Here is a 26245-nt window from a genome sequence, read left to right as displayed (position 1 = left end):
GCTTTGTAAAAACAGAAATCCACCATTATTCTGGCCTTGATCATTTTTTTACACAGAAAAACAACATCAAGGTTCAGGTTCTCCTCCACCTTCCTCCTCCGGCTCACATACACCGCCATCTTGGCCTGTCCTAAAACAAAGTTTAAAACATGGCTTTTGTATTTGTGTTGGCGAGTGTATTTAAAACCACAAATAAAAACCTGCTTGTTAAAAACCTCTCCACATGTGGTAAAAACAGTTTGTAAAAACAGAAACAGCGTTAAAAGACGGTGACATTCATAAAAACAATGAAGGACAGTCTTTCTTTGGTCGCAGAAAGGACATTTGTCTTCCACAGATGTATTGATGATGGACACAAAGAAGTTTACAGCAACGATCCCGTGGAGGATCCTCCACTGGAGGTCCGCGTGTTTTTTACACAGTGGAGGTTTGTAAAGAGACCTCCATGAGGGTCTATTTTCTGGGTCCAGACCCAGATAACTCCTCCATGGAGTGTCAGTCCGCCCGTTCAGTCTGTTTTTATTTAATGTTTTTACCATCAGCCTGTAGAGGGTTTTCCCTGAGGCCCCCTCCAGGGAGGCAGAAGGTGCAGGTTCCAAAAGAGGTCCAGAACAGTCTTTGTAGTCCGGTGCCAGGAAAATGGTAGGATAAGAGTCCTCACAATGTGGAGAAATAGTTCCATTTTTAAAACCATTTAAAAGCAGGCACTCATGTCCTGTTAGTTTTTGCCTCCAATGGTCCAGTAGCTGTTTCGTTACCCTTGTGGACCTCAGTCCCAGCCGAGCAGCCAGTCCAGCAGGGTCCTCCAGCTGAGGTCCAGCCAGCTGCACCACTTGTCCCAGCGTGGAGACTCCTGCCGTCAGCAGCAGTCTGGACAGCGTGGCCCCTCCCCAGCTGGGATTGTCCAGGACAGTTCCCCACAGGACGGGTTCCTTCAGGAGCCAGAACAGGGAGTCCGCCTGCTTCAGTCTCCATCTCCTCAGCAGGTTCCACACACTAAAAACACTCTTATAAAAACAGGGCAGAGATGATGTGCTCACAGTACTAGTGTTCATTAAAAACAGGTTAAAATCCAGCCCCAGGTTGTTAAAATGTTTCAGGATGCACTGGGCTAGAGGTCTCCACAGAGTGTCCTTTGGTCCAGTCAACAGTCTCTGTAGGAACTGGAGACAGAAGGCAGCACCTCTGCTGGCCAGATGGACCAGGCCCTGCCCCCCCTCCTCCTTAGGAAGGAAAAGGATACTCTGTGGAACCCAGTGCATCCTGTCCCAAAAGAAATCTGTTAAAACCCTCTGTACCTGAGATAGGAGAGAGACTGGAGGATCAACACAGGCCAGCCGGTGCCACAGGGCCGATGAGACCAGGTTGTTGATTATCAGGGTTCGGCCTCTGAAGGACATTTTAGGAAGGAGCCACTTCCACTTTTCGATCCGACCTTTGACCTTTTCTAGGACATTGTCCCAGTTTTTCCTGGTCCAGGTCTCATCACCCAGGAACACTCCGAGGTACTTTAGGCCACCCTTCCTCCAGATTAGACCACCCAGGAGCCTGAGCCGATCCCCCAGCCTCTCCCCCACCATCACAGCCTCACTCTTCCCCCAGTTCACCTTTGCAGAGGAGATAAAACCAAAATTTGTGACTGTATCTGTTAAAATGTCAATGTCTCTCTGTGTGTTAGTTAAAACAATGAGGTCATCAGCGTACACAGATAATTTAATAGAAACGTCACAATGAGGGAAGCGAACACCATGGAGGTTGTTCCTTAGTTTGTTCAGCAGAGGCTCGATGGCTACAGAGTAGAGCATCCCAGAGAGAGAGCAACCCTGCCTTACCCCCCTCTGAATGCTAAAAGGAGCACTCAGACCTCCGTTTATTTTCAGCACACTCGCAATGTCACTATAGAGAACCCGTATCTTGGCTATAAAGCCCGGGTTGAACCCAAAGGCAGCCAGAGTCTGCCATAAGTACTGGTGTTCAACCCGGTCAAAAGCCTTTTCCTGGTCTATGGAAATAAGACCAGTGTCTACAGCCAATGAGCTGGAGAGTTCCAAAACATCACGAATTAAAGTGACATTGTCACTTATGAGCCTGCTGGGCACACAGTAAGTCTGGTTGGGGTGGATGATGGACACCATCACCTCCCTCATTCTCAGGGCCAGAGCTTTGGACAGGATTTTATAATCCGTGCACAGCAGAGACACCGGCCTCCAGTTTTTCAGGTCTTGTAGGTCTCCCTTTTTAGGCAGCAGAGTTATCACGGCCCTCCTGCAGCTCAGAGGCAGTTTTTTGTTTTTCAAACTGTTTGTCAGTACCTCGAGCAGGTCTGGCCCTATGTCGGTCCAGAAGGACTTGTAAAAATCAACATGGAGGCCGTCTATCCCCGGAGCTCTGCCGCTCTGCAGGCTCATCAGGGCCGAGGTCAGCTCCTGAAGAGTCAGGTCTGCCTCTAGTTTGTGGTTTTTCTCGGTGCTTACCTTAGGGAGACCACTGAGGAAGCTGCTGTGCACATCTGGATTTGGTGTCCATTCACTCTTAAACAGGTCTTTGTAGAAACCGGCAGCACACTTACTGATCTCAGATGAGTCTGAGATCTCAGAGCCGCTGTCTGTACGTAAAGAGTGAGTGATTTTCTGTTGTCCATTTTTCTGCTCCAACCCAAAGAAAAACTGAGAGGGAGCATCCATCGCTGAGATGTTCAGGAACCGAGACCTGACCAGAGCTCCCTGTGCTGTAACACCCAGCAGGTTGGCTATAGACGCCTTTTTGGATTTGAGGGAGTCTAAAAGCCCTCGATCTCCTGTAGACTCTGCTAAAGATTGCAGCTCTACTACCTCGGTCTCCAGGTCTCTCATAGACCGGGTTATGTCTCTAGTGACATTACGAGTGTGCTGTTGGCAAAGCTGCTTAATTTGGGCTTTGCCAAAATCCCACCACTGCTGAATACAGCTGAAGGCAGGTTTGCTCTCCCTGTAGGATGCCCAAAAATACTTAAAAGCAGTTTTAAAACCTGGTCATTTAAAAGGCTGGTGTTAAAATGCCAATAGGCGCTTTTAAAATGTACATTTCTGATAAAAACAGAGCAGGAGAGGAGACAGTGATCAGTAAAAACAACAGGCTGAATGTGACATCTTTTAAAAATGTTCACATGGTGATTAAAACAATAAAAACGGTCCATTCTGGCCAGAGATAAAACATTTGCTCGTGAGTGACTCCAGGTGTACTGCCTATAGTCTCTGTTAAAAACCCTCCAGACATCAGACAGCTCATGTGTCTCAATGAGCTGCCTGATTCTGTGGGACGAGGCAGGATGAGGCTCAGGATGATTCCTGTCCAGGTTGTGATCAACTGTACAGTTAAAATCACCCCCCAAAAACATAAAATCATCACTATTAAGAGTTCTGAAAGTATCAGATAAAATGTTTAAAAATGCCATCCTCTCCACACCATTGGTGGGAGCATAGACATTTAAAAACACCATCTTCAACCTTTCAAACTGAGCTTTTACTTTTAATAAAACACCTGGAATGACTTCCTCCACCTCATAAGAAACGGGTTAAAACCTTCTGGAGAATAAAATCCCCACCCCCCCATTGCAGCTGGATTTGTGGCTTAAAATGACCCCCCCATTAAAAGCCCTCCTCCAGTCACTCTCATTGTCAGCAGTACTGTGGGTCTCCTATGAAAACATCACATCTACTCTCCTCAGCTCCATTAATTTAAAAATAGCCGCTCTCTTAAAATCAGCCCTAGCTCCATTTACATTAAAGTGCTGATTTTAAAATCACACATGGATAAAAGAGAGACAACAATTAAAAGACCAATCCGTAAAAAAGAGCAGCACCAGATGCTTTTAACAGTCATCTTCATCAGTTATGATTTGTGCTTTCACTCTTAAAACCATTTTCTTTAACCTGTAAACCTCCTGTTCTGTGAGCACATCATCACCTCCTCTACCAGACTTCCTGGTCAGAGGTTTGGCTGACTGGATGAAGAGTCTGAGGTCAGAGAAGTGGTCTCTGACCTCAGGCAGCCTGGCCCCTTTAGTTCTCTCCAGGAACGTTTTAATATCAGCAGGAGAGTAAAATGACTGAGAGTCCTGAGACTGGGAGGAGTCACCCTCTGCTGACGCTTTGGTCATCCTCCTGGTTTTTATACTATTTTGCACACATTCAGGGTTCTTTCTTTTCTGCCACATTTTTAACATTTCCTCATCAGACATATCTTCATCGTCAATGATGTCATCATACGTAGATGAGTTCACATTCATTGGTTCACTGTTAAGAACAGATACACTTTCTTAAGCTGTCTCTGGCTGATTCTTATCGCTGTTTCCCAGGACACCTCTGTCCTGTCCCCCACCACTGGAAACCGCGGGGGGGTCGCTACTCGCGGACGAGGCCGCAAGGACCGAAGGTACCGGAGTACTCGGGACCGGGACAACCAGGTCCGGATCCCGCGCCCGCCCCCCCGCCACCGGAGGGACCGGAGCCGAAACCGGCGCCGGAGTCTCCGGGACTGGGACCAGGGGTGCCGCGGCGGCCGCTGCCGGAACTCCGCCATCAGCAGCGGGAGCTGCAGCAGCAGCAGCCCACTGCTCTCCACCTTTCTCCGGGCAAGAGTGGATCAAGTGTCTCTCTGCCCCACATCCAAAACATTTCATGGTCTCTGATGACGCAAACACCATATAATTAAAGCCCTCGACTTTAAAGTTAAAGGACAGGTTCAAATCACTGTTATTGTCTCTCAGGATCATGTATACCTGCCTCCTGTGACACACTACATGTTTTAACTTAGGTCATTTACACCCTAAAGAAACCATCTTTATCGCTGACACTAGTTGACCATATTGGGACAGCTCTTTAGCCAACACCTCATTCTTGATGAACGGAGGAGCATTCGATATGACCACTTTGGTAGCCGGGCTGACGAGGGGGAGAACAGGAGTAAACGTGTCTTGAATTACTACACCTTTCTCCACCACCTCGCCAACCTTAGCCGTGCTGTCAAGGAACATGACGATAGCTCCGTTCATCCGGGAGGCCGACCTTACGCTGCTGTACCCGACCACATCTCCCACCGCCAGCCCCGATTCTTCCATGGAGCACCGCACCGCCGGCACGAGCTTGATAGCATGACAGCGGGTCAGCTTCTCAAACTCGGCCGGAGGTGTCTCCACCACGGGCGAGGTGCCACAAACGCGCACGCTGCCCACACACACACAAACACCCCTCCACCAACACCTCCACCACCCCTATATTACACACCACTATGTATATGCACACCTATAATACATACACCCAGAGAGAAAAGTTAGAAAAAGTTGTTAAACACCACAAAAATACTGAACAAACAATTCACCACGTTCTCAGCTCCACACTCAGTCCGCCATTCTCACAGAGAGAGAGAGAGAGAGAGAGAGAGAGAGAGAGAGAGAGAGAGAGAGAGAGAGAGAGAGAGAGAGAGAGGAGAGAGAGAGAGAGAGAGAGAGAGAGAGAGAGAGAGAGAGAGAGAGAGAGAGAGAGAGAGGGAGAGAGAGGGAGCCCGGTGTATTATAGGGGGGTCCTCCGGCAGACTAGGCCTAAGTCAGCCTAACTAGGGGCTGGTACAGGGCAAGCCTGAGCCAGCCCTAACTATAAGCTTTATCAAAGAGGAAAGTCTTAAGTCTAGTCTTAAATGTGGAGACGGTGTCTGCCTCCCGGACCGTAACAGGAAGATGATTCCACAGGAGAGGAGCCTGATAGCTGAAGGCTCTGGCTCCTGATCTACTTTTGGAGACTTTAGGGACCACGAGTAACCCTGCGTTCTCAGAGCGCAGTGTTCTGGTGGGATAATATGGCACTATGAGCTCTCTAAGATATGACGGAGCTTGACCATTTAGAGCTTTATAAGTTAACAGTAGGATTTTAAATTCAATTCTGGATTTTACAGGGAGCCAGTGCAGAGAAGCTAAAACAGGAGAAATATGATCTCGTTTCTTAGTTCCTGTTAGTACACGTGCTGCTGCATTCTGAATTAGCTGGAGAGTTTTTAAGGACTTACTAGAGCTACCTGATAATAGAGAGTTACAGTAATCCAGCCTAGAGGTAACAAAAGCGTGGACCAATTTTTCTGCATCTTTTCGGGTCAGGATAGGCCTAATTTTCGCAATATTACACAGATGAAAAAATGCAGTCCGTGAGGTTTGTTTTAAATGAGAATTAAAAGACAAATCTTGATCAAATATTACTCCGAGGTTTCTTACGGTAGTGCTAGAGGCCAGAGCAATGCCATCTAGAGAAACTATGTCATCAGATAAAGAGTCTCTGAGTTGTTTGGGGCCAAGAACAATAACTTCAGTTTTGTCTGAATTTAACATCAGGAAATTGGTGCTCATCCAAGTTTTTATGTCTTTAAGGCAGTTATGAAGTTTAGTTAATTGATTACTTTCTTCTGGCTTCATCGATAAATACAACTGAGTATCATCCGCATAACAATGGAAATTTATAGAGTGATTTCTAATGATGTTACCTAAAGGAAGCATATATAGAGTAAATAGGATTGGTCTGAGCACAGAACCTTGCGGAACTCCAAAACAAACTTTGGTACGTAAGGATGATTCATTATGAACGTCAACAAACTGAAAACGATCAGATAAATAAGATTTAAACCAGCTTAGTGCAGAACCTTTTAGGCCAATTAAGTGATCCAGTCTCTGCAGTAGAATTTGATGGTCAATTGTGTCAAACGCCGCACTAAGATCTAATAAAACAAGTACAGAGACGAGTCCTTTGTCTGAAGCAATCAGAAGGTCATTTGTAATTTTAACCAGTGCTGTCTCAGTGCTATGATGCACTCTAAATCCTGACTGAAATTCCTCAAATAAATTATTATCATGGAGAAAATCACACAGCTGGTCTGCGACTACTTTCTCAAGGATCTTTGACATAAAGGGAAGATTAGATATTGGTCTATAGTTGGCTAACACCTCTGGATCCAGGGTGGGCTTTTTTAGTAGAGGTTTAATTACAGCTACCTTAAAAGACTGTGGTACATAGCCTGTTAATAAGGATATATTGATCATATCTAATATATGAGTGTTAACTAAAGGAAAGACCTCCTTAAGTAGCCTAGTTGGGATGGGGTCTAAGAGACACGTTGATGATTTAGATGAAGAAATCACTGCTGTCAATTCTTGAAGAGAAATTGGGGAGAAGCAATCTAAATATATATTAGGTCTTACAGCTGTGTTTGAGGTTAGATAGGTACTATCTGAGGACAGGAGGTCATGAATTTTGCCTCTAATAGTTAGAATTTTGTCATTAAAAAAGATCATAAAATCATTACTGCTAAGGGCTAAAGGAATACAAGGCTCAATAGAGCTTTGACTCTCAGTCAGCCTGGCTACAGTGCTGAAAAGAAACCTGGGGTTGTTCTTGTTTTCTTCTATTAATGCTGAGTAATAGTTTGCTCTGGCATTGCGGAGGCCCCTCTTATAAGTTTTGAGACTGTCTGTCCAGATTAAACGAGATTCTTCCAGTTTGGTCAATCGCCAATTCCTTTCAAATTTTCGCGATATTTGTTTTAACTTATGGGTTTGAGAGTTATACCAAGGAGCGAACTTTCTTTGCTTTGTTAACTTCTTTTTAAGAGGAGCTACAGAGTCAAGTGTTGTTCGCAGCGAGCCTACGGCGCTATCGACAAAATGATCAATTTGGGAGAGGTTAAAGTCGGTACAGGAAACCTCTGTTACTGAAGGACTTGGTATTGAATTTAACGACGGAGAAATCATTTCCTTAAATTTTGCAACAGCACTATCTGATAAACATCTAGTATAGTAACTGTTGCTGAGTGGTGTGTAATCAAGTAAAAAGAAATCCAAAGTAATCAGATAATGATCCGATAGCGAGGGATTCTGTGGAAAGACTTTTAGGTTATCAATTTCAATTCCATACGTCAGAACTCGATCGAGGGTAGTTTAGGGCTGATTAACAGACTAGAGTTAAAAATGGCTGCAACTCCCCCTCCTCGGCCGCTGCCTCGAGGAATGTGGGTATTATTATGACTGGGAGGAGTGGACTCATTTAGACTAACATATTCATCTGGACACAGCCAGGTTTCAGTGAGACTGAGTAAATCAATATGATTATCTGATATTAATTCGTTTACTAACACTGCTTTAGACGATAGAGACCTGATATTTAACAGTCCGCATTTGATTCTCCTGTTTTGTCTTTCTGTCACAGAACAGGTTTTAATTTTTATGAGGTTGTTATGTACAACTCCTCTTTGTTTAATTTTAAATTTAAATAATTTAGGTGGTCGGGGGACAGACACCGTTTGTATAAAACTATGAAAACTATGGCTGGGTAACTGAACTAGAAGCTCAGAGAGGCGTATAGGACTGTGATTCTGAGTCCTGATCTCAACTCTGGGTTGTCAGGGATTTAAATTACTAATAAAGTTTGCCAGGTTTCTAGAGATGAGAGCAGCTCCATCCAAAGTGGGATGAATGCCGTCTCTCCTAATAAGACCAGGTTTTCCCCAGAAAGTTTGCCAATTATTAATGAAACCCACATTGTTTGCTGGACACCACCTGGACAGCCAGCGATTAAATGATGACATGCGGCTAAACATGTCATCACTGGTCAGATTTGGGAGGGGTCCAGAGAAAACTACGGAGTCCGCCATCGTTTTTGCATATTCACACACCGAGGCAATATTAATTTTAGTGACCTCCGATTGGCGTAACCGGGTGTCACTTCTAGAGAAGGAAATGACTTTTCAGAGTCCCACAGTCAGTGCAACTGTAACCGTCGTGTTTTCTTACAATCTCGTCACCTGCCATCCAACTGCTTTCTCCTTTCTCGTGATATTCTAGTGATATATGACTCGATGACTCGAGGTCGATCTCACAGCCTTAACAGGTTTATTGAAGATACACCTCACAACTTCACACTCTGCAACAATGAGACAGCAGCACAGAACAGTTCACCAAACCTCCTTATACTTCTCCTCAGATAGACATCATACCGAACTTTCTGTGTGTGTGTGAATTGTTTTTGAACATTCTTCTCTTGACCTCATTCTACCCATTGAAGGTTGTATAAAAGAAAACATATTTTGCCTCAAACCTGACTGTGTGTGTGTGTGTGTGTGAGTGTGTGTGTGTGTGTGTGTGTGTGTGTGTGTGTGTGTGTGTGTGTGTGACTTCCCATAAACGGCTCCAGTTCACAGGAAAACAAGATAAAGGAGTGGCACTGATGATGAATCAAGTCCGATTTCCTGTGAAACGTTTGAGTTCTTAATAACTTTGTGCAAGTTTTATGAGGTGGAGGCTTCAAATAAGCCCTCTGGGGTTTTTTGCCTCTCCCTGCACTGTATCTTATTTTTTAATTATTGTTTTGTGTTTTATTTGTGCAACAAGTTAACTAAACATGACAAAAACCCACATCATTCGCTGGACACCACCTGGACAGCCAGAGATTAAATGATGACATGCGGCCGACATCGTTTTTGCGTATTCACACACTGAGGCAATATTAATTTTAGTGACCTCCGATTGGCGTAACCGGGTGTCATTGCCGCCGACGTGAATAACAGTCTTACTGAATCTACGTTTAGCTTTAGCCAGCAGTTTTAAATTTGATTCCCTGGCCCCAGGGATACATTTGACTATGGCCGCTGGTGTTGCTTACTTCACGTTTCTCAGAATAGAGCTGCCAATAACCAGAGTTTTATCCTCAGCGGGTGTGTTGCTATGTTATGTGGCTCCGCACTGGCTACAGGGGGCTGGCTAACTACCGCAGCTACTGAATGGTTTTCCATGGTGTGGAGCCGCGCTTCTAATTCACTAAGCCTCGCCTCCAACACAGCAAATAAGCTTATTACACTTATTACAATTACCACTGTCGCTAAAGGAAGCAGAGGCATAACTGAACATTTGGCACACCGAGCAAGAAAGAGCAGAGGGAGAAGCCATCGCTAACTGTAAAGCTAATGTAGCTACCAAGGCTAGTAACGTGCAAACAACAGCTAAAGGCCAAAACACACCGGCAGCGTCATATGACGGTGGCGTCATTGACGCGAGTCAAGTGCCGCCCCCAAAACACACTAAATGCGTCGCGCTGCGGGGCGTCAACCAGATTTCTGTTGCACACTCCAGTCCGCTAGGTGGCGGTACTGGTTGCCAACCGCCGGTTAGAACAAAAGACGAGGAAGAAGATGGGGCACAAGAATAAAAACACACAACACAGGACAACCACGACAATGACGGTACGTTGCTTATTGTAGTTGTTTGTAAATAGAAAATAATGGGGGCAGCTGTTTTGACACACGTCGTACGCCGCCGGTGTGTTTTGGCCTGAAGAGATTAGCAGGGAAGTCGCAAAAAGGAGGAGAGCTATAGGTGCTTAAACAGAACTAGTGTGGGTTAGACTAGAAGTAGATGTTAAAGCAACTGAAGTGAGAAAGCAGGCTAATAGAATTCACCAGAGCAGTACAGAGACACTGTCACAGAAACACCAGAAATGACACAACTCGCTTACCGCAATATGTCAGCACGTCAGTGTTTGAGGGAGTGAAATGCAGCCCGCATTGAATTGTCCTGTTTTGTCTTTCTGTCACAGGAGAGGTTTTAATTTTTATGAGGTTGTTATGCACAACTCCTCTTTGTTTAATTTTAGATTTAAATAATTTAGGTGGTCGGGGGACAGACACCGTTTGTATGAAACTATGAAAACTATGGCTGGGTAACTGAACTAGAAGCTCAGAGAGGCGTATAGGACTGTGACTCTGAGTCCTGGTCTCAACTCTGGGTTGTCAGGGATTTAAATTACTAATAAAGTTTCCAGGTTCCTAGAAATGAGAGCAGCTCCATCCAAAGTGGGGTGAATGCCGTCTCTCCTAATAAGACCAGGTTTTCCCCAGAAAGTTTGCCAATTATTAACAAAACCCACATTGTTTGCTGGACACCACCTGGACAGCCAGCGATTAAATGATGACATGCGGCTAAACATGTCATCAGAGGTCAGATTTGGGAGGGGTCCAGAGAAAACTATGGAGTCCGACATCGTTTTAGCATATTCACACACCGAGGCAATATTAATTTTAGTGACCTCCGACTGGCGTAATTGGGTGTCACTTCTAGAGAAGGAAATGACTTTTTCACAGTCAGTGCAACTGTAACCATCGTGTTTTCTCACAGTCTATGTGTGTGTGTGTGTGTGTGTGTGTGTGTGTGTGTGTGACTTCCCATAAACGGCTCCAGTTCACTGGAAAACAAGATAAAGAAGTGGCACTGATGATACATCAGGTCCAACTTCCTGTGTAATGTTTGAATTAATAACTTTGTCACTGATAAAGATCAGATTGACTTTCTTAAGGCCACACCAGGGAAATTCACACGTTCCAGCAGCTCAAGATACAAAAACAAATAATACTAATGCTCCCAGCACCAAGGTGTCGGAATTCATGGAACACCGTTTCCCTGCTGTTCCTCCTTTGGAAGTTGACCTGATGATGATTTTTTCAGGTCGCCCATTAAACACATATACCTGCTGAACATCAGCATATCAGCATTGTCATTGTGAGCATGTTAGCATGTTAGCTCAAAGTGCTACTGTGCTTCAATAAGCTGCAGATTGGTGTTGTGTCGATGAAGGTGTAAGGTTGACAAAATGCTTACATGAGTACGAGCATTTTGTCTGAGACTTTTTGTGGTGTTGCGTTGTCTTCTCTTTTGATGGATCTAAGCAGTGTCGGGGGAACTACGTTTAAATGGTAGTTTACCACACTGGCTTCTTCACTATGAGAAGTAGTTAAATTATCTCAACTGCCTCCAACAAGTGTTTAGCTTGTCAGAGTACAAGTATTTTAAAGAAAGTAGTTTAACTACATACAAACTACACAGGAAATGCTTTCAGTCTGAGTCTGGGATCTCATATTGTTACACAGCAGCTCCTTTTTAAACAGGAGTTGTGCAAATTTGCAGGAAAGCCCAATCAGTGTTTTTTCAGCATTGGCAGTATAAAAACAAAATCGGGGAGTGCAGCAAAATGCCGCCTACCTACTTTTGTTTATACAGAATGTGCCTTTTTCGGGGCAATGGGGGGCGTGAGCAAGTAACAAAACGTGTAGCTCAGCGTGTGACGTAAACAGTGACGTGGGAGGGAAGCCGCGGCTGGTCAGTCCTTCAGCGATTCTCTCGTAAGTCGGCCCGTTCTTCACCATCCCCGTCATCTGACGGTTAATGGCCTCTTCGTTTGCGAGGACAAGGAGGGCGCGCAATTCAATTCAATTTTATTCATAAAGCCCAATATCACAAATCACAATTTGCCTCACAGGGCTTTACAGCATACGACATCCCTCTGTCCTTATGACCCTCACAGCTGATCAGGAAAAACTCCCCAAAAAATCCTTTAACGGGGAAAAAACGGTAGAAACCTCAGGAAGAGCAACTGAGGAGGGATCCCTCTTCCAGGACGGACAGACGTGCAATAGATGTCGTACAGAACAGATCAACATGATAAATTAACAGTAATCCGTATGACACAATGAGACAGAGAGAGAGAGAGACAGAGAGAGACAGAGAGAGAGAGAGAGAGAGAGAGAGAGAGAAGGTGCCCGGTGTATTATAGGGGGGTCCTCCGGCAGACTAGGCCTAAGTCAGCCTAACTAGGGGCTGGTACAGGGCAAGCCTGAGCCAGCCCTAACTATAAGCTTTATCAAAGAGGAAAGTCTTAAGTCTAGTCTTAAATGTGGAGACGGTGTCTGCCTCCCGGACCGTAACAGGAAGATGATTCCACAGGAGAGGAGCCTGATAGCTGAAGGCTCTGGCTCCTGATCTACTTTTGGAGACTTTAGGGACCACGAGTAACCCTGCGTTCTCAGAGCGCAGTGTTCTGGTGGGATAATATGGCACTATGAGCTCTCTAAGATATGATGGAGCTTGACCATTTAGAGCTTTATAAGTTAACAGTAGGATTTTAAATTCAATTCTGGATTTTACAGGGAGCCAGTGCAGAGAAGCTAAAACAGGAGAAATATGATCTCGTTTCTTAGTTCCTGTTAGTACACGTGCTGCTGCATTCTGAATTAGCTGGAGAGTTTTTAAGGACTTACTAGAGCTACCTGATAATAGAGAGTTACAGTAATCCAGCCTTGAGGTAACAAAAGCATGGACCAATTTTTCTGCATCTTTTCGGGTCACGATAGGCCTAATTTTAAATCCGTTGCTCCGAAGGGCTAGTTTCATATCCACTACCCCTACACGCAAAAAGGAATTGGGGACCCCTCGCGGGAACGCGCAAATGTAGGGGTAGGGCTAAGGGGGGGTATTTGGACGGGTCCAAAGTTTTACATATGTGGAATTGGCCCTAATTTTTCTAACATAATAGAGTCCGTTTATAATGACACATCTAGCTCAGTAGCACTCCCTCAGGGCACCGCCCCTCATTTCACCATGAGGTGTTAAACAAGGATGCAACTTCTTCCCATTCTTCTTTATTTTGGCAGCAGAAATGCAAGCAATTCATATTAAAAAATCTGATGTTGCCAAACTGAATGTTTTTGATAAACAGATAGTTATAAGCCAGCTGGCTTCATAAAAAAAATAGAACAAATCCCCAAAGTCTTTGAATTAATTGATGTGTTTTCTAAAGCATCAGGTTGAACACTTAATCACAATAAATAAAATATCTTGGAATTCATAACCAAAGATGCAAAAACCAGTGAAACCTTAAATTTACAAGACAAAATTTGAATGTAAATCTAAGCTCAAGATGTGGTTCCAAAGGGACCTGACAGTCTTTGGTAAATGGACCTGCATTTGTATAGCACCTTTCTAGTCATCCAACCACTCAAAGTGCTTTTTACACTATGAGTCACATTCACCCATTCACACACATTCATACACTGGTGGCAAAGGCTACCATACAACGTGCCAGGTGGTTTTTAACACAGTAACACACTGATGGAATTTGGGGTTCAGTATCTTGCGCAAGGTCACTTCAGCAGGCAGACTGGAGGAGCCGGGGATCGAACTGATGATCTTTCAATTGGTGGATGAGCCGCTCCACCTCTGAGCCACAGCCGCCCCAGCCAGGACTGGCTATCTTTGGAAGAACATACTTAAGACAAAACTCTATACCAAGCATTTCTTTGAACAAACCTCTGGGGAGACAACACCAAATACAGTTTTTGTTCAGCAGGAAAGATTTTAGCCACTTTAATTTTAACACAGCATTTAAATATGATTTTCAGGTTGAAACACTTCCAACCAAACAGATGTTGTTATGTTGGAAACTCATGTACACACACGATTTTACTCCTCATCAAACCCCAATCTGGAACAACAGATATGTGCAATGGCTACTTACAGCACTGGATGGATGAAAGTATCTGGTCAGTGACCCGTCTAATCAATGACCAGGGATGTTGGCGATCTTATGAGAACTTTAGCTCGAAACACAACACAACTTGAACACGTGATCAATTTGATGAACTTATCAGAGCGATCCCTGAGTCAGTCAGAATGTTAGCCCAAAACATAGAAACACACTCAGGTGTGATAAATCCACCTGCACTCCATTTTAATGGTCTTGATTTTCCGGCTGAGGAAAATTCAAATAAAGTCATACGTAATCACCTGAAGAATAGAAACTCCATTATCCAGCTCTCTTCTTAAATCAGACATTATCAAATATATAATATGTCTTAACTTATATATTTAAGCCCCGAGACAAATGAAGTTTATTCCATAATTATGAATAATGTCTATCCATCCAGTGAGCTGCTGAGAATGAGATTAGGTATTGATCATAAGAACTGTGTCTTCTGTCAAACTGAAACTACTGATCATCTGTTGTTCCACTGCACACACTCTGCAGGACTGGCTGTCAACCTAAACCCACCTCACTAACTCTCACAAGAGAAAATGTTGTGTTAAAGGACACCATGGGCCAGATCTACTAAGATCCCAATTAGCCTGTACTAATTTGCCTGCGCAATCTAGAATTTTTCGGGTTAGGGGGCTGAACCACGGTTTGCATGTGATTTACTAAGAGTGACTGCGTAAATGACAAGAGGTGCAAACATGTTGGAGACACCCTATTTAAATGAGGGTTTTGCGTGTTTTATGGTTTGCAGCACGGCGAGTTTGGAGAGAAAGCGCAAAGTGAAATTTGACCCTATGGAATTAGAGGTGTTGGTAGATGAGGCCAATAAACACTGAAATGAGCTACAGCAAAGAAACCTGACTGTCTCACAAACGCTATATCACTAGGACCGCCAGGATCACAGTGCCCCTCCAAGCGCCACGACCGTCATATGTAACTTCATTGTTTATGCTTCCCGTGTGCTCAGAAGCACACAAAATGCATTTTTGAGTCATTTACAAGAAGCTATGATAAAATAAAATATTACAGACTATAGAATAGGACTGACAACCTCTCCAATGTCTCGTGACAATTAATTAACACTATTTGTCGGCTTTTTATAATTTTGCTGCTGCGCTGTGTCTCCAGTTGAAAGTGGTGATTTGCTAAATACATTCTACAATAATAAATTAGATTAACTTTTGGTTTATAATATTGTTGGCTATATTACGCATTTTAATAAAAGAATAAAAGAAATAAACACCGAAATAATTAGTGGAAACTATTTTTTTTTTATTGATACTCCTCCTCTCTGACATACTAACACACACACACACACACATTGAAAACGCAATTGAATGAATGAATGAATGAACACTGGAAGCAGTTCAGCCGCAGTCCTGCCGGCTGGTGCGGTCACTGTTGAGATTACATTTGTTTTTTATTATTAACAGAATGTTTTTTTATTGACTGTATGAATGGTTTCGTTTTCAAATAAATATTTGGAAATTAAAATGTATGCTTTGGTGTACTTTTACAGAGTTTTGCAATATGTATAGCCACCTGTTTGTATCAAAATGTATAATTTTCAGCAGTGGTGTGTGTAACTGCGGCCGCGGTCTGAGTTATAAATGCTCAGTTTAGTGTGTTTCATCTTTGTAACTTAAAGGCTTCAGAAAACATTCACGCACATTTTGAGGAAAAGACATCGGAAGAGAAGCTTGTAGGTTTTATCTAAACAGAATTATTTGCATTATAAAAACCCAAACAGTGTGTCAGACCGTCGTGGCGGTTCCAGTGTTAATGATTGTTTCCTCATTCATACCAAAAATGTTCACACGAGGGTGAAAAATGCATTCTCTGCGTCTTCTTTCATCGTTTTGATGTCTTCTTGCAACAATAACCGCAGTGGTGGACTAAGAGTCTCATCCTACTCTCTAATGTGCTATGTGTGAGCTCAGTCCTGCGTGTTCTTTAATGAAGCAATAGGAGAAGATATTCGGTCTCAGTTAATGTAGTTTATTAAGCAGTAAAGGAATAAAATTACAGAGCTCTGGGTCTCAACTTCACGTCCCTGACGAACAACAAAGGTGTGTCAGTTCACGAAGTCTGACCTCCTGTCCTTCCCTGACCCAGTATATTTGAGCGTAACAGAGTGTCATTGTGCACGCAAGGCGTTGTCCTCTTCTCATTGGCAGTTCCACTTCCTCCTTCACCACACCACGCCCCTGCCTCCTGTTAATCTGACTCCTTCCCGCTGGCGGTGGGGGCGTGGTTCCTGTTTTGAAAGACAAGAGAACAACACAACTCCCTACACGTGCTGTACCTTACTATCTGTATATCACTTTCTATTCTTTTTACCATATATGAAACTAATTATCTAAGCATTGCGGTATGTGCTCCTCAGACTTCATGTCTCTTCCTCTCCTGTACTTCTCCACTTCTGCAAAGCAAACACATTCATATCAGCTGAAATCATCTCAGTATTCTCATTGTTCACACATCTAAAACTTATATAGTGAAACACAACTTATAGTAAAACACATAAAATGATTCTATTCCCAACAGCAGCCATGTGTGCGCAATTACACATACAAACCGTTTGCACCTCCCTTTGACACGTGTTAAATATATACACAGTTTCTATGAACAAAACTGCTTTCAGGTTTGATAAATCACTTTCCGTGTGCTAAATTAATATATTTACATGTTTTCCTCCCAGTACACACAATTGCGTGTAAACGCCCCATATTGCTGCAAACGTACTAACTGAAAGCAGACGCGCTATTTTGCACCTTTGAAAGACGCAACCCTTAGTGCGCACTTTTAGCACATCAGTTTGTACATTTTTTTGCGCGTGCAATGAGTCTGAACACGTTTTTATACTTGCAAACCTTTAGTAGATCCGGCTCTAACTGTGATCTGACTGAACAACCTGATACTGGTGCACACACACATCCAAATGGAGGAAGACAAAGGCCCTTTTTCTGTTTTTAAAAAGACTCTTATGGACGATCAGCTCAGTGCTTTGACACTAATGGGAATAAACATGCAAAGTCTCCTCACAGCATATGAAAGATGAAAATATCCGAGGACCCCGAGAGAAAGAGTGCAGAACTATGAATTTGCTTTATTTGTTTTCACTGTCTTTATGTTAAATGTTAAATGTGCATTGTAGGTTGAGACGTGTTCGTTGTGGTTTGTGTGTTGATGTTTTGTGAATGATTCATTTTCAATAAACAATCAATCAAATAAACAGAGGAGCTCCTGCAGCTCCCTCCTCTCTGGCTCTCTGATGTCACAGTGTGGAGCCTCAACACGCCAAGAGGAGGAGCACAAGGCTGCTCAGCTTACAGTGTGCTTAAAGGTTATTATGGGATGTATGCCCAGTGGAACGAAAAAGTGTCAGGAGCTTCTTTCTGATTGGTTGAGAGACGTTATCACACACTGAGACTGATGTTCACTGTTTCACTTCCTGTTCTTTGCCTTTAAAAATGCCTCTCAGCACCTCCTCTCTCCACTGCTCCTCGTCAGACGATCAGAACACATCAGCTGAAGAGAACCCTCTCTCACTTCACACTGTAAGTGACAATAATTATCATATGCTCAGTGTTAATTTTGGCAGCTATTGTCAATTTAGTTTTAGTCATTACATGAATTACATGAGGTCTGTATTAAGTATCATCACACATGTATTTGCTCAATTTCTTACTCTTACTGAACTAATAATTTATTCTTTGTAAATCACAACTAGTTGGTCATGGTATTAAGTTATTGGGTCTAATCCCGAGGCTACGCCGAGTGCGGACACGTAATTCAATTGTTTATAGTAGAGTGTTATTCTGGCAGCAAATGCTCCGCGTCAGCAAGGCTGAAATCATGCACCCGGTGTAGCCTCTGGGTTAGTAGAGAGCTTCTACATTCCTTAGAGAAAAGACAATGTATTACGAGGCAGTTCTGATCTAGATATCAGTAACTTCAGATCAAGACCCACTAATTGCTTATTAAGGATTTACCAAGAAATAATAAATAAATTCAATTTTCAGTAAGATAAGAAATTGTTGAATACATATACACATTTGTAATGATGCTAAATAAACACATTAATGATCAGTAATACATGCACATATTATTTGTGTATTATTGGCGAACATGTCTCACCCCAACTAGTGTTACAAGAACTTTTAGTTGTTATATATGTCCTTTATATATGTTCCTTCATTTCATTTAGGCTAATACTGGCATAAGGAATTGATATTAAAGTCACATGTTTTAATTATCAAGTGTTGAAGCCATTTGGATGATGTAAATATTCTATCAGATGCAGCTCGATACACCAAACTTGCTTGAGAAAAGCCACATACATGTCTAATACAATAAAGTGTGTTTTTTTTGTCCAGTAATTTATCACGAGCAATTTAGTCCAAAAAATGGATCAATGAAAACAAAACATAACGTCCAGTTTAGTTTTTAGTCACTAAGATCTATATCAAACTTATTTTCACACACGGAAGTAAATAGTGATCAACTTCCGTTTTTTTGTGCGTGACTTCCGGTCAGCCACTTTCCTTCATGCTTTCCCTTACCGGAGCTAACGGTGCAAGCTAATTTTTTTTTCAGTTTTCAATTGTTTATGTTAGTCAATCAGTTAGTTAGTTAGTTAGTTAGTTAGTTAGTCTGTGTATTTTGTATAACGTTAGATAACTGTGCCCACGTTTCCGTTATAACGGAAATTTATTCCCTCTAAACGCGAATAAATCGCACGTCAGTCATAAACTATGAACCAAAAAAGCACAATCTATCCCGAGTGAGACAAACTGCTTGATCCCCGTCTCCAGTGTACCAGCAGAGAACCTGCAGAACCGAATCAGTGAAAAAACACAGCGGGCTACACAGCCTCTCTACCTGAGCAGCTGAAGCTGCGGCTCACACCCTCGACACACAGACACACAGACGGTGCTTCTGCATGCCAGCCACACGTGTGCGCAACTGTGAGAAATAAATATGTGAGGTGTACGCTGCTTTTCTATCTTTTTTCCCTTTTCTTTCTTTCTGTCAGCGACATACACTCCTAACACAGGACGGGTTGTTTTAATTGACTGAGTTGATCATTAAGCCATAGTGATGCGCGGATCGGCTCTGATAGCACCTGAATCAGCATGTACGCATCAACCATCCAGCCGTTACAACATGATTGAGCTAGCAAAGCAGTTTTGTGTTGCTATGTGTGGTATTTATTCAGTTTTGGGAAATCACAATGTCTAGAAAGCATCAGTGGCTGCAGCTGACAGGGACAGCTAACGTTAACACTAGCAGCAAAGCTAACATCAGGACGTCATCTGTTAAAAGCCTCCCGTTGTCGGATACGACATGAAACTACTCCAATTAGCTCAATCATGTTGTAACTAAGACATCCACTGGAGAAAATATTTTTTTCATGGACCGTTTATTGAGTTATTACAGACACCGCTAACGGCTGACGGCTAACAGCTAACGGTTAGCCTAGCTAATCTACGATAACCATGTTATTAATTACACACAGAGAAAATACTAATGTTTGTTCAATCATTGTGTTTATAGACTTTACAAACATCAGATTAGTCTAAACGGTGATATAGTGACGTGAAAAATGTGCTATATGTATATATATATATATATACAGCTAAACTCAGCAAGGTAAACAACAAGGCGATTCCCATTTACACAGTGGAAAGAGTGCTGGACCAGAAGTGTCGCACAAAAAAACGGAAGCTGGCTGCGTTCTGTTTTGCCTCCGTGTTTCCGTGAAAAATAAGGTGGATATCAAACTTATTTTCAGCTCATTATCATCATGGGAAAAAGTGTAGACGAATACTTTTCGTTAAAATTTTAGACGACGGCCCTGGCCGTGGCACAACTGGCTGGGGCACCTGCACCATACACCGGCGACCTGGGTTCGGGTTCGAGTCCCGCCCTGTGGTCCTTTCTGGATCCCACCCCATCTCTCCATCTCACTCGCTTCCTGTCATTTTATACTGTCCTATCTGATTAAAGGCATAAAAAGCCCCAAAAAATATACTAAAAAAAAATTAGACAACAAAATGAATACTGGCTGCTACTAATACCAGATCATATTTATTTTCCTGTGAAAAAACTGCTGTCGTATCTTATGTAGCTTTGACTGCATTCATCCAGTGCATGGTAGGTGGATAGAACCAAATGAGCAGAAACAGTCTCTCCGAGATAATTCCATGGCAAATTACTTAGCGCTTTTCTCTTAGATATGAGCAGACATGATACAACAGTTCAGTAATGGCAAAAAACCCTTTGGGTCATTTGTAGTAATATAAAGTAAAAGCAAAGTGACAATCAGGCTGTTGGGTCAACAGATCATAGTGCAGGCAAAGGACATTTAGGCTACATCACAAGCTTCAGGAAATGAAGGTGTATCATGAAAGACTCCACCATGGCACCATTTCTGCCTTCACAGCCCAGGGCTCGATTCAGAGACACACATAGTCACACAAGAGCAGTCATCTCCTCAAGACTGCAGGAAACATGACTATCTTGAGTCTATCTTTGTTCATCTTCTTGTTATTTCTAACTATGGACAGATCTAAAGGCAACCTTAGAAAAGACAGAGAAGGATGTCGTTTTTGCATTTTTTAGTCGTGAAGAAAACATTTAGCCTGTAAAACCACACATTCCAAGGATTTATTAATTTATTTATTTTTATTAATTTAAATAATGGCGTCAAGCCAAACTTTGCTATCCTCTTCCCCTGAGTCTAATGGAGAAAGGACAGCACTGGAGCTAGCACTATAGCTGTCCTACTTCCATATCCAGCAGCATCTTAAGGTCTAGGTACAGTCAGGCGGTGGTGAGCAGCTAGCGGCGAGTGCTTGCCGCCTGTTGACAAAAATTGTGTTGTGCGGCCACGAACCTCCCAAAAATTGAGACCGCGCAGCAAGGCGCACATTGAGCTCCACAGGGATCTTGTTGCGGTACCTTGCGGTAATATGCCAGGGAACACGTCGTGCACTAGCAACTTTTTTTTCACCTTTACCGCGTTACTATTGACTACACCTGAGCCTTTAGTGTTTGGTTTTCTTTTCTTTTCTCTAAACTGCTGTTACCACTTCACTTGAAGTTTCTTGTCAGCTCCGACTAGTGAAGAAAATGAGCAAACTTCCACACATCATCAGAACAGTATGTACTTGCATGCTGATAATTATCATGTGGTGAGGCAGGCAGCTACCAGTGTTAACTTTGGCAGCTATTTTCAATTTAGTTTTAGTCATTACATGAATTTAGTTGTAAGTCTAAGTCATATTTTAGAAATTTCTGTCTTCCCAAAGCCAGTTGGCTTGGAATCTATTGGATTAGAACACCAACTTCGTTCAGGAGGTTCTCATTGGCTGTGATCCAAGACATTTCCCACCAAATTAAATTCATTTGTTGCCTGCAACTTCATGTCATGATATCGGTACCTCATTGATGGGCTAACCACAAGTATAATATCGACGAGTTCTGGTGTGTCCATCCTCCTGATCTTGATGGACAGATCCCCCCTGGCTTGTATTAGTAATATAAATTGTATTTTGCATTTGTTTGTATTTTGTCAAAGCACTTGCATGACATCTTCTTTATCTGCTTCGTTGAACAGCACACACCATGGAAATTGCTAAGGCCACTCAGGGTCTCACCACTGCAGCAGATATGCGAGAGACCACCAAGATGCTGATGCAGCCTAATGCAAACTGGGAAGAGTACCTGACTCCTGCCCCCCTCTCCATCGCCATCATGGGGGAGCTCGTCTTCATCTCCTCATCTGATGACTTCTCCATCAACAAGAACCCCCCAGAGAAGGGCTACAAGTACATACAATACCCAGACTCGTTCAGGGCCTGCCTCATGCAAATCTGTAACTCAGGCTGGCATGCATTCAATGAGGCCCACAAGAATATGGATCAGATCCGCCTTCACACAGCCACAGTTCCTGATTACATGAAGGCAGCAGTCAAGCTCCTTTTCAATGCACCTGATGAAGTTATTGACAAGCTCCTGCCAAATCAGCTGGAAAACATTCGCACCATTGCAGATGAATGTGTGACACTGTCAGGCAGTGTTGAAAAGAAGTACACAGATGTCATCAACTTAATCCAGGAACTGTTGGCGGCCTGTGTCAATGCTGAACGCTTTCATGGAGAAGAGCTGGAGAAGGTGAAGATGAAGATTAAGGAAAATGAAATACGGGAGAAGACCGCCACTGAGCTTAAAGAACGGTCCAAGAAAGCAATGGAGGCCATGGAAAAGGAAATAAATGAAGCACAAGATAGCTACAAGAAAGCAATGGACTCTCTTCCCTCCGGATGGGAAATGATTGGAATGGATGTGGTTGAAGGACTTTCAAAGGCAGTGACAGGATTGGTTAATGGAGTCGTTAACCTGGTAAGTTCTCCAATAAAAACAATCAGCGATTCAGCAGAAACACTCATAGACAAATTCCAAGGAAAGGAATCGCAAAATGAAAACGTAGATGTGCTCTCAGTCGGCTGTAAGTCTGCAGAGATTCTTTCCATTGTAGGAACTCTTACACAGTATTTGAAGGAAGGGAAAATAGCCTGGCAGGACCTGTATGATCAGAAAGCACAATCCACAAAGACAAACTGGTCTCAAGCTCAATTCAAAAGAATCTCTGGGGCCTTAAAGAAGATGAAAGGGAGCAAACTTCAGAATGATGCTCTGAACCTTTGTGAGCTGGGTATTAACATCTGTGAAGAACTGGCCACATATAAACCTGGTGAAAATTGGGGTGACAAGAAAGAAACAGAGCTCATCAAGAAACTGAAGAAACTGGATGAAGAATCCCGCATCTTTGACACCAAAAGCAAAAAAGTACTGGGCTCTCCAGCTCTTTCTCCTACATCACCAATGATGAGCAAAGCACAGAGCAGCACAGGAGATCAGTCTGCCAGTCAGAGAGCAGCAGATAACGCTCGTTTCAAAATTGAGCAGAGCCGAGAACAACTCAAGGTAACACGGGAGGCCTATGAGAAGTCTGTGGAGAGAATGGAGCAGAATCAGAAGGAGCTGACTGAGATCTTGGTTGAAATGCAGAGCTGTAAGCTCAAGGAGATTGACTTTGAAACCACCATCAAGATGCTGGTCAAGGGTCTCGATGCCATGGGCAGAGTCAAAGAGCAGTGGGAGAAGATGGTGCGCTTCTTCCAGATGATCTCTAACATCATCAAATGCAGCCTCAGCAAGACACTGAAAGATTTCGTCTCAACAGCTGATGATACAAAGAAACTCAGTTACAACAATAAACTATTTGTCAAAGACATGCTGTACAACCAGGCCTTCCAAGCCTCCAATGTTGCCAGTCTGGTCCACATGATCTCAGGGACCTACACTGAAGTGTCCAACAAGTACCTGATGGACAGAGTGAGCAGCCTGGGCAAGCTCATGGCCATGGATAAGGAGAAGCCAGAATTCCTTCAAGAGCGTTTGAAGCTGCAACAGTCCTGCACAGCAGCTCAGGAGGGCATCCTTATGCTGGTCCTCAAGAACAAGAAGGAGTTTGAGAGGAAGACAGATGACAGGATGGCAGAAATAGAGAATGGTCTGAAAGCAATTCTGCCAGCTGCCCCACCCCAGGAGACTGAGAGGATCAAAGAAATAGTTCAAGCTGGGTTTGGTGGAGGAGAAGAGGATTACTACTAGAACAAAGTTTCTACCAGTTATGAAACTGTCACCTAATTCTGATCGTCACCATTTTTTTCATTACTTTTATTGATCAATCAAACAAATCTTCAATGATTTTTTATTTTTTTTTAGTTATCTTGTCCTGATATTTGACTCAAGTTTAGAGGGGAAACTAGTGATTACTGTGTGCTTGTGGTATTCTGCAACTCTGTGCTTCACTGGAAATCTGATTGGTCTGTCTTTTTCCATTATTGATCATTGATCAATCATCCTTACAGATTTTGATTCTTTTATCATAACTGGTGAGTTTAATGTGTACTCAGTGTTAATGTGTACTCAGTGTTTTTAAAAAATAGCGTGAGACCTGGCTCAAACACAATGGTGGGAAAGTTTGGGGCATTCCAGCCCAGGCTGATATGGGCTTGGCCTTGGACACCAGTATGACTCATACCCAGGTGACTCTAAAAGAATACACCATTAAGATCGGACTCAACCAAAGGCAAAAACATGCCACCATTGTGTTCAGGCTCAAGTGGGCAGGATTAAGGGAAAAAGGTGGAGATTCAGCAGAATCTTCACCAGCATAAAAGGGAGCGCAAAGAGAGTGAAACTTAAGTCTTGTTCCAGAGCTTGACTCATGAGTTGTGTGTGTTGTTGCTTGTGAACACATTAAACACGGTTGCACCTGATTCCACGTGTCTCCAGTGATTTCCTCAGCACCAGCCATCTGATTCTAAGATACTTATTTGAGTAGAAGGCGAGTCCAACCTAAAGAGTTGAAGGCAAGGTCGGGAGCCCCCAGGCCCAGCTGCAGACACCGATTTCTGCTTCATCAAGAGCTCACTGCTTTGTTTGACATGTTTGATATGGTACAACATGTTAGCAACTCCACTCATATCAAAGGTCACACTCTGGATCTAGTTATCAGTGAGGGTCTCTGTATTTCTTCAGTTAATGTTAGATGTGAATGTTATAGACTTAGCACTATCTGATCATTTTTGTGTATTCTTTGATGGCCTGGTCTCTCCAATTAGCCAAACTCAATCTAAAACTGTCCCTAAGAGGTATATTAATGAGAATACCTGCAGTCTTTTTACGGAAGCCATGTCTATTACACCATGCATAACAACTCAGGGCGTGGAGGACCATCTAAGTCTGTTTAACTCCAATATTCTCAGGGTATTTGACTCTGTAGCACCTACCAAGCTTAAAAAAAGCCCCAGTAAATGTAAAGCACCATGGAGGTATACCACAGCTGTAGCGACTCAGAAGAGAGAATGTAGGAAAGCTGAGCGTAAATGGGGAAAAAACAAGCTTCAGGTTGACAATGATATTTTCAAAGACAAACTCCAAGCTTATAACTATGAGTTAAGAAAAGCTAGACAATCTAATTTCTCTAACATCATTAACAAGAACATTAAAAACTCCTGTGCACTGTTTGCCACTGTTGATAAGTTAACAAATCCCCCAGTACATCTACCTCAAGACTTTATGTCACCTGATAAATGCAATGAGTTTGCTTCCTTCTTCCATAGCAAGACTGAAAATATTAGAAAAAGCATTAGCTCCACCCTGTTATGTAATGTCTTGGTTAAATCATCAAATACAAATAGCCTCTTTATCTGAATTTACTGCCACTGATAGCAAAACTCTTGAAAAAAACTGTGATGCAGCTCAGCTCATCTACTTGCTGTCCTGACACCTTCCCCACAAGCATCTTTAAAAGCATCTTTGGTTGTGTGGCATTTGAGCTTCTAAAGATTGTGAGTGGCTCTCTTCTTTCAGGCATTTTCCAGCCTCTCTTAAGACTGCAGTTATCAAACCCCTCCTAAAGAAAGAAACCTTGATCCCTCTGTGCTCAACAACTACAGGCCAATCTCAAACCTCCCCTTTATAGGCAAAGTTATTGAGAAAGTTGTATTCAACCAAGTCAGTAACTATTTAAATACAAATAGCATCTATGACCAACTCCAACTCAACTGAGACTGCACTTGTAAAGGTGTTAAATGACATCTGCCTGAATACAGACTCAGGTAAAACAACTGTCCTGGGGCCTGTTTCACAAAACCAGGATAAGGGATTAAGCCAGGATATCTTGGTTATCCTGGATCAACTTATCCTTGATCCAGTTTCACAAAAGCAGGATAGGGGGAAGTGGGATATGTTTTGACATAAGTTACCATGGAGATTTATTCTGTGGAGCTAGC

At 42.9% G+C, this 26245-nt stretch overlaps 1 protein-coding gene across 1 annotated transcript; it reads left to right on the top strand.

The window, feature by feature from the left end:
- The first annotated feature begins 17854 nt into the window (after positions 1-17854).
- LOC144464789 (uncharacterized) lies at positions 17855-24727 on the top strand. Its single transcript, XM_078172699.1, has 2 exons — positions 17855-17932; positions 21997-24727. Exon 2 carries the CDS (start codon positions 22005-22007, stop codon positions 24054-24056), a length of 2052 nt encoding a protein of 683 aa, XP_078028825.1. The 5' UTR covers positions 17855-17932; positions 21997-22004; the 3' UTR covers positions 24057-24727.
- Positions 24728-26245: the final 1518 nt, after the last annotated feature.

Source organism: Epinephelus lanceolatus, chromosome 11, assembly GCF_041903045.1.
Source record: "Epinephelus lanceolatus isolate andai-2023 chromosome 11, ASM4190304v1, whole genome shotgun sequence".
In the NCBI taxonomy this organism is placed as follows: domain Eukaryota; kingdom Metazoa; phylum Chordata; class Actinopteri; order Perciformes; family Serranidae; genus Epinephelus; species Epinephelus lanceolatus.
The sequence above is the reverse complement of the archived record's forward strand: the minus strand, read 5'-3'. Positions and strand labels throughout refer to the sequence as shown.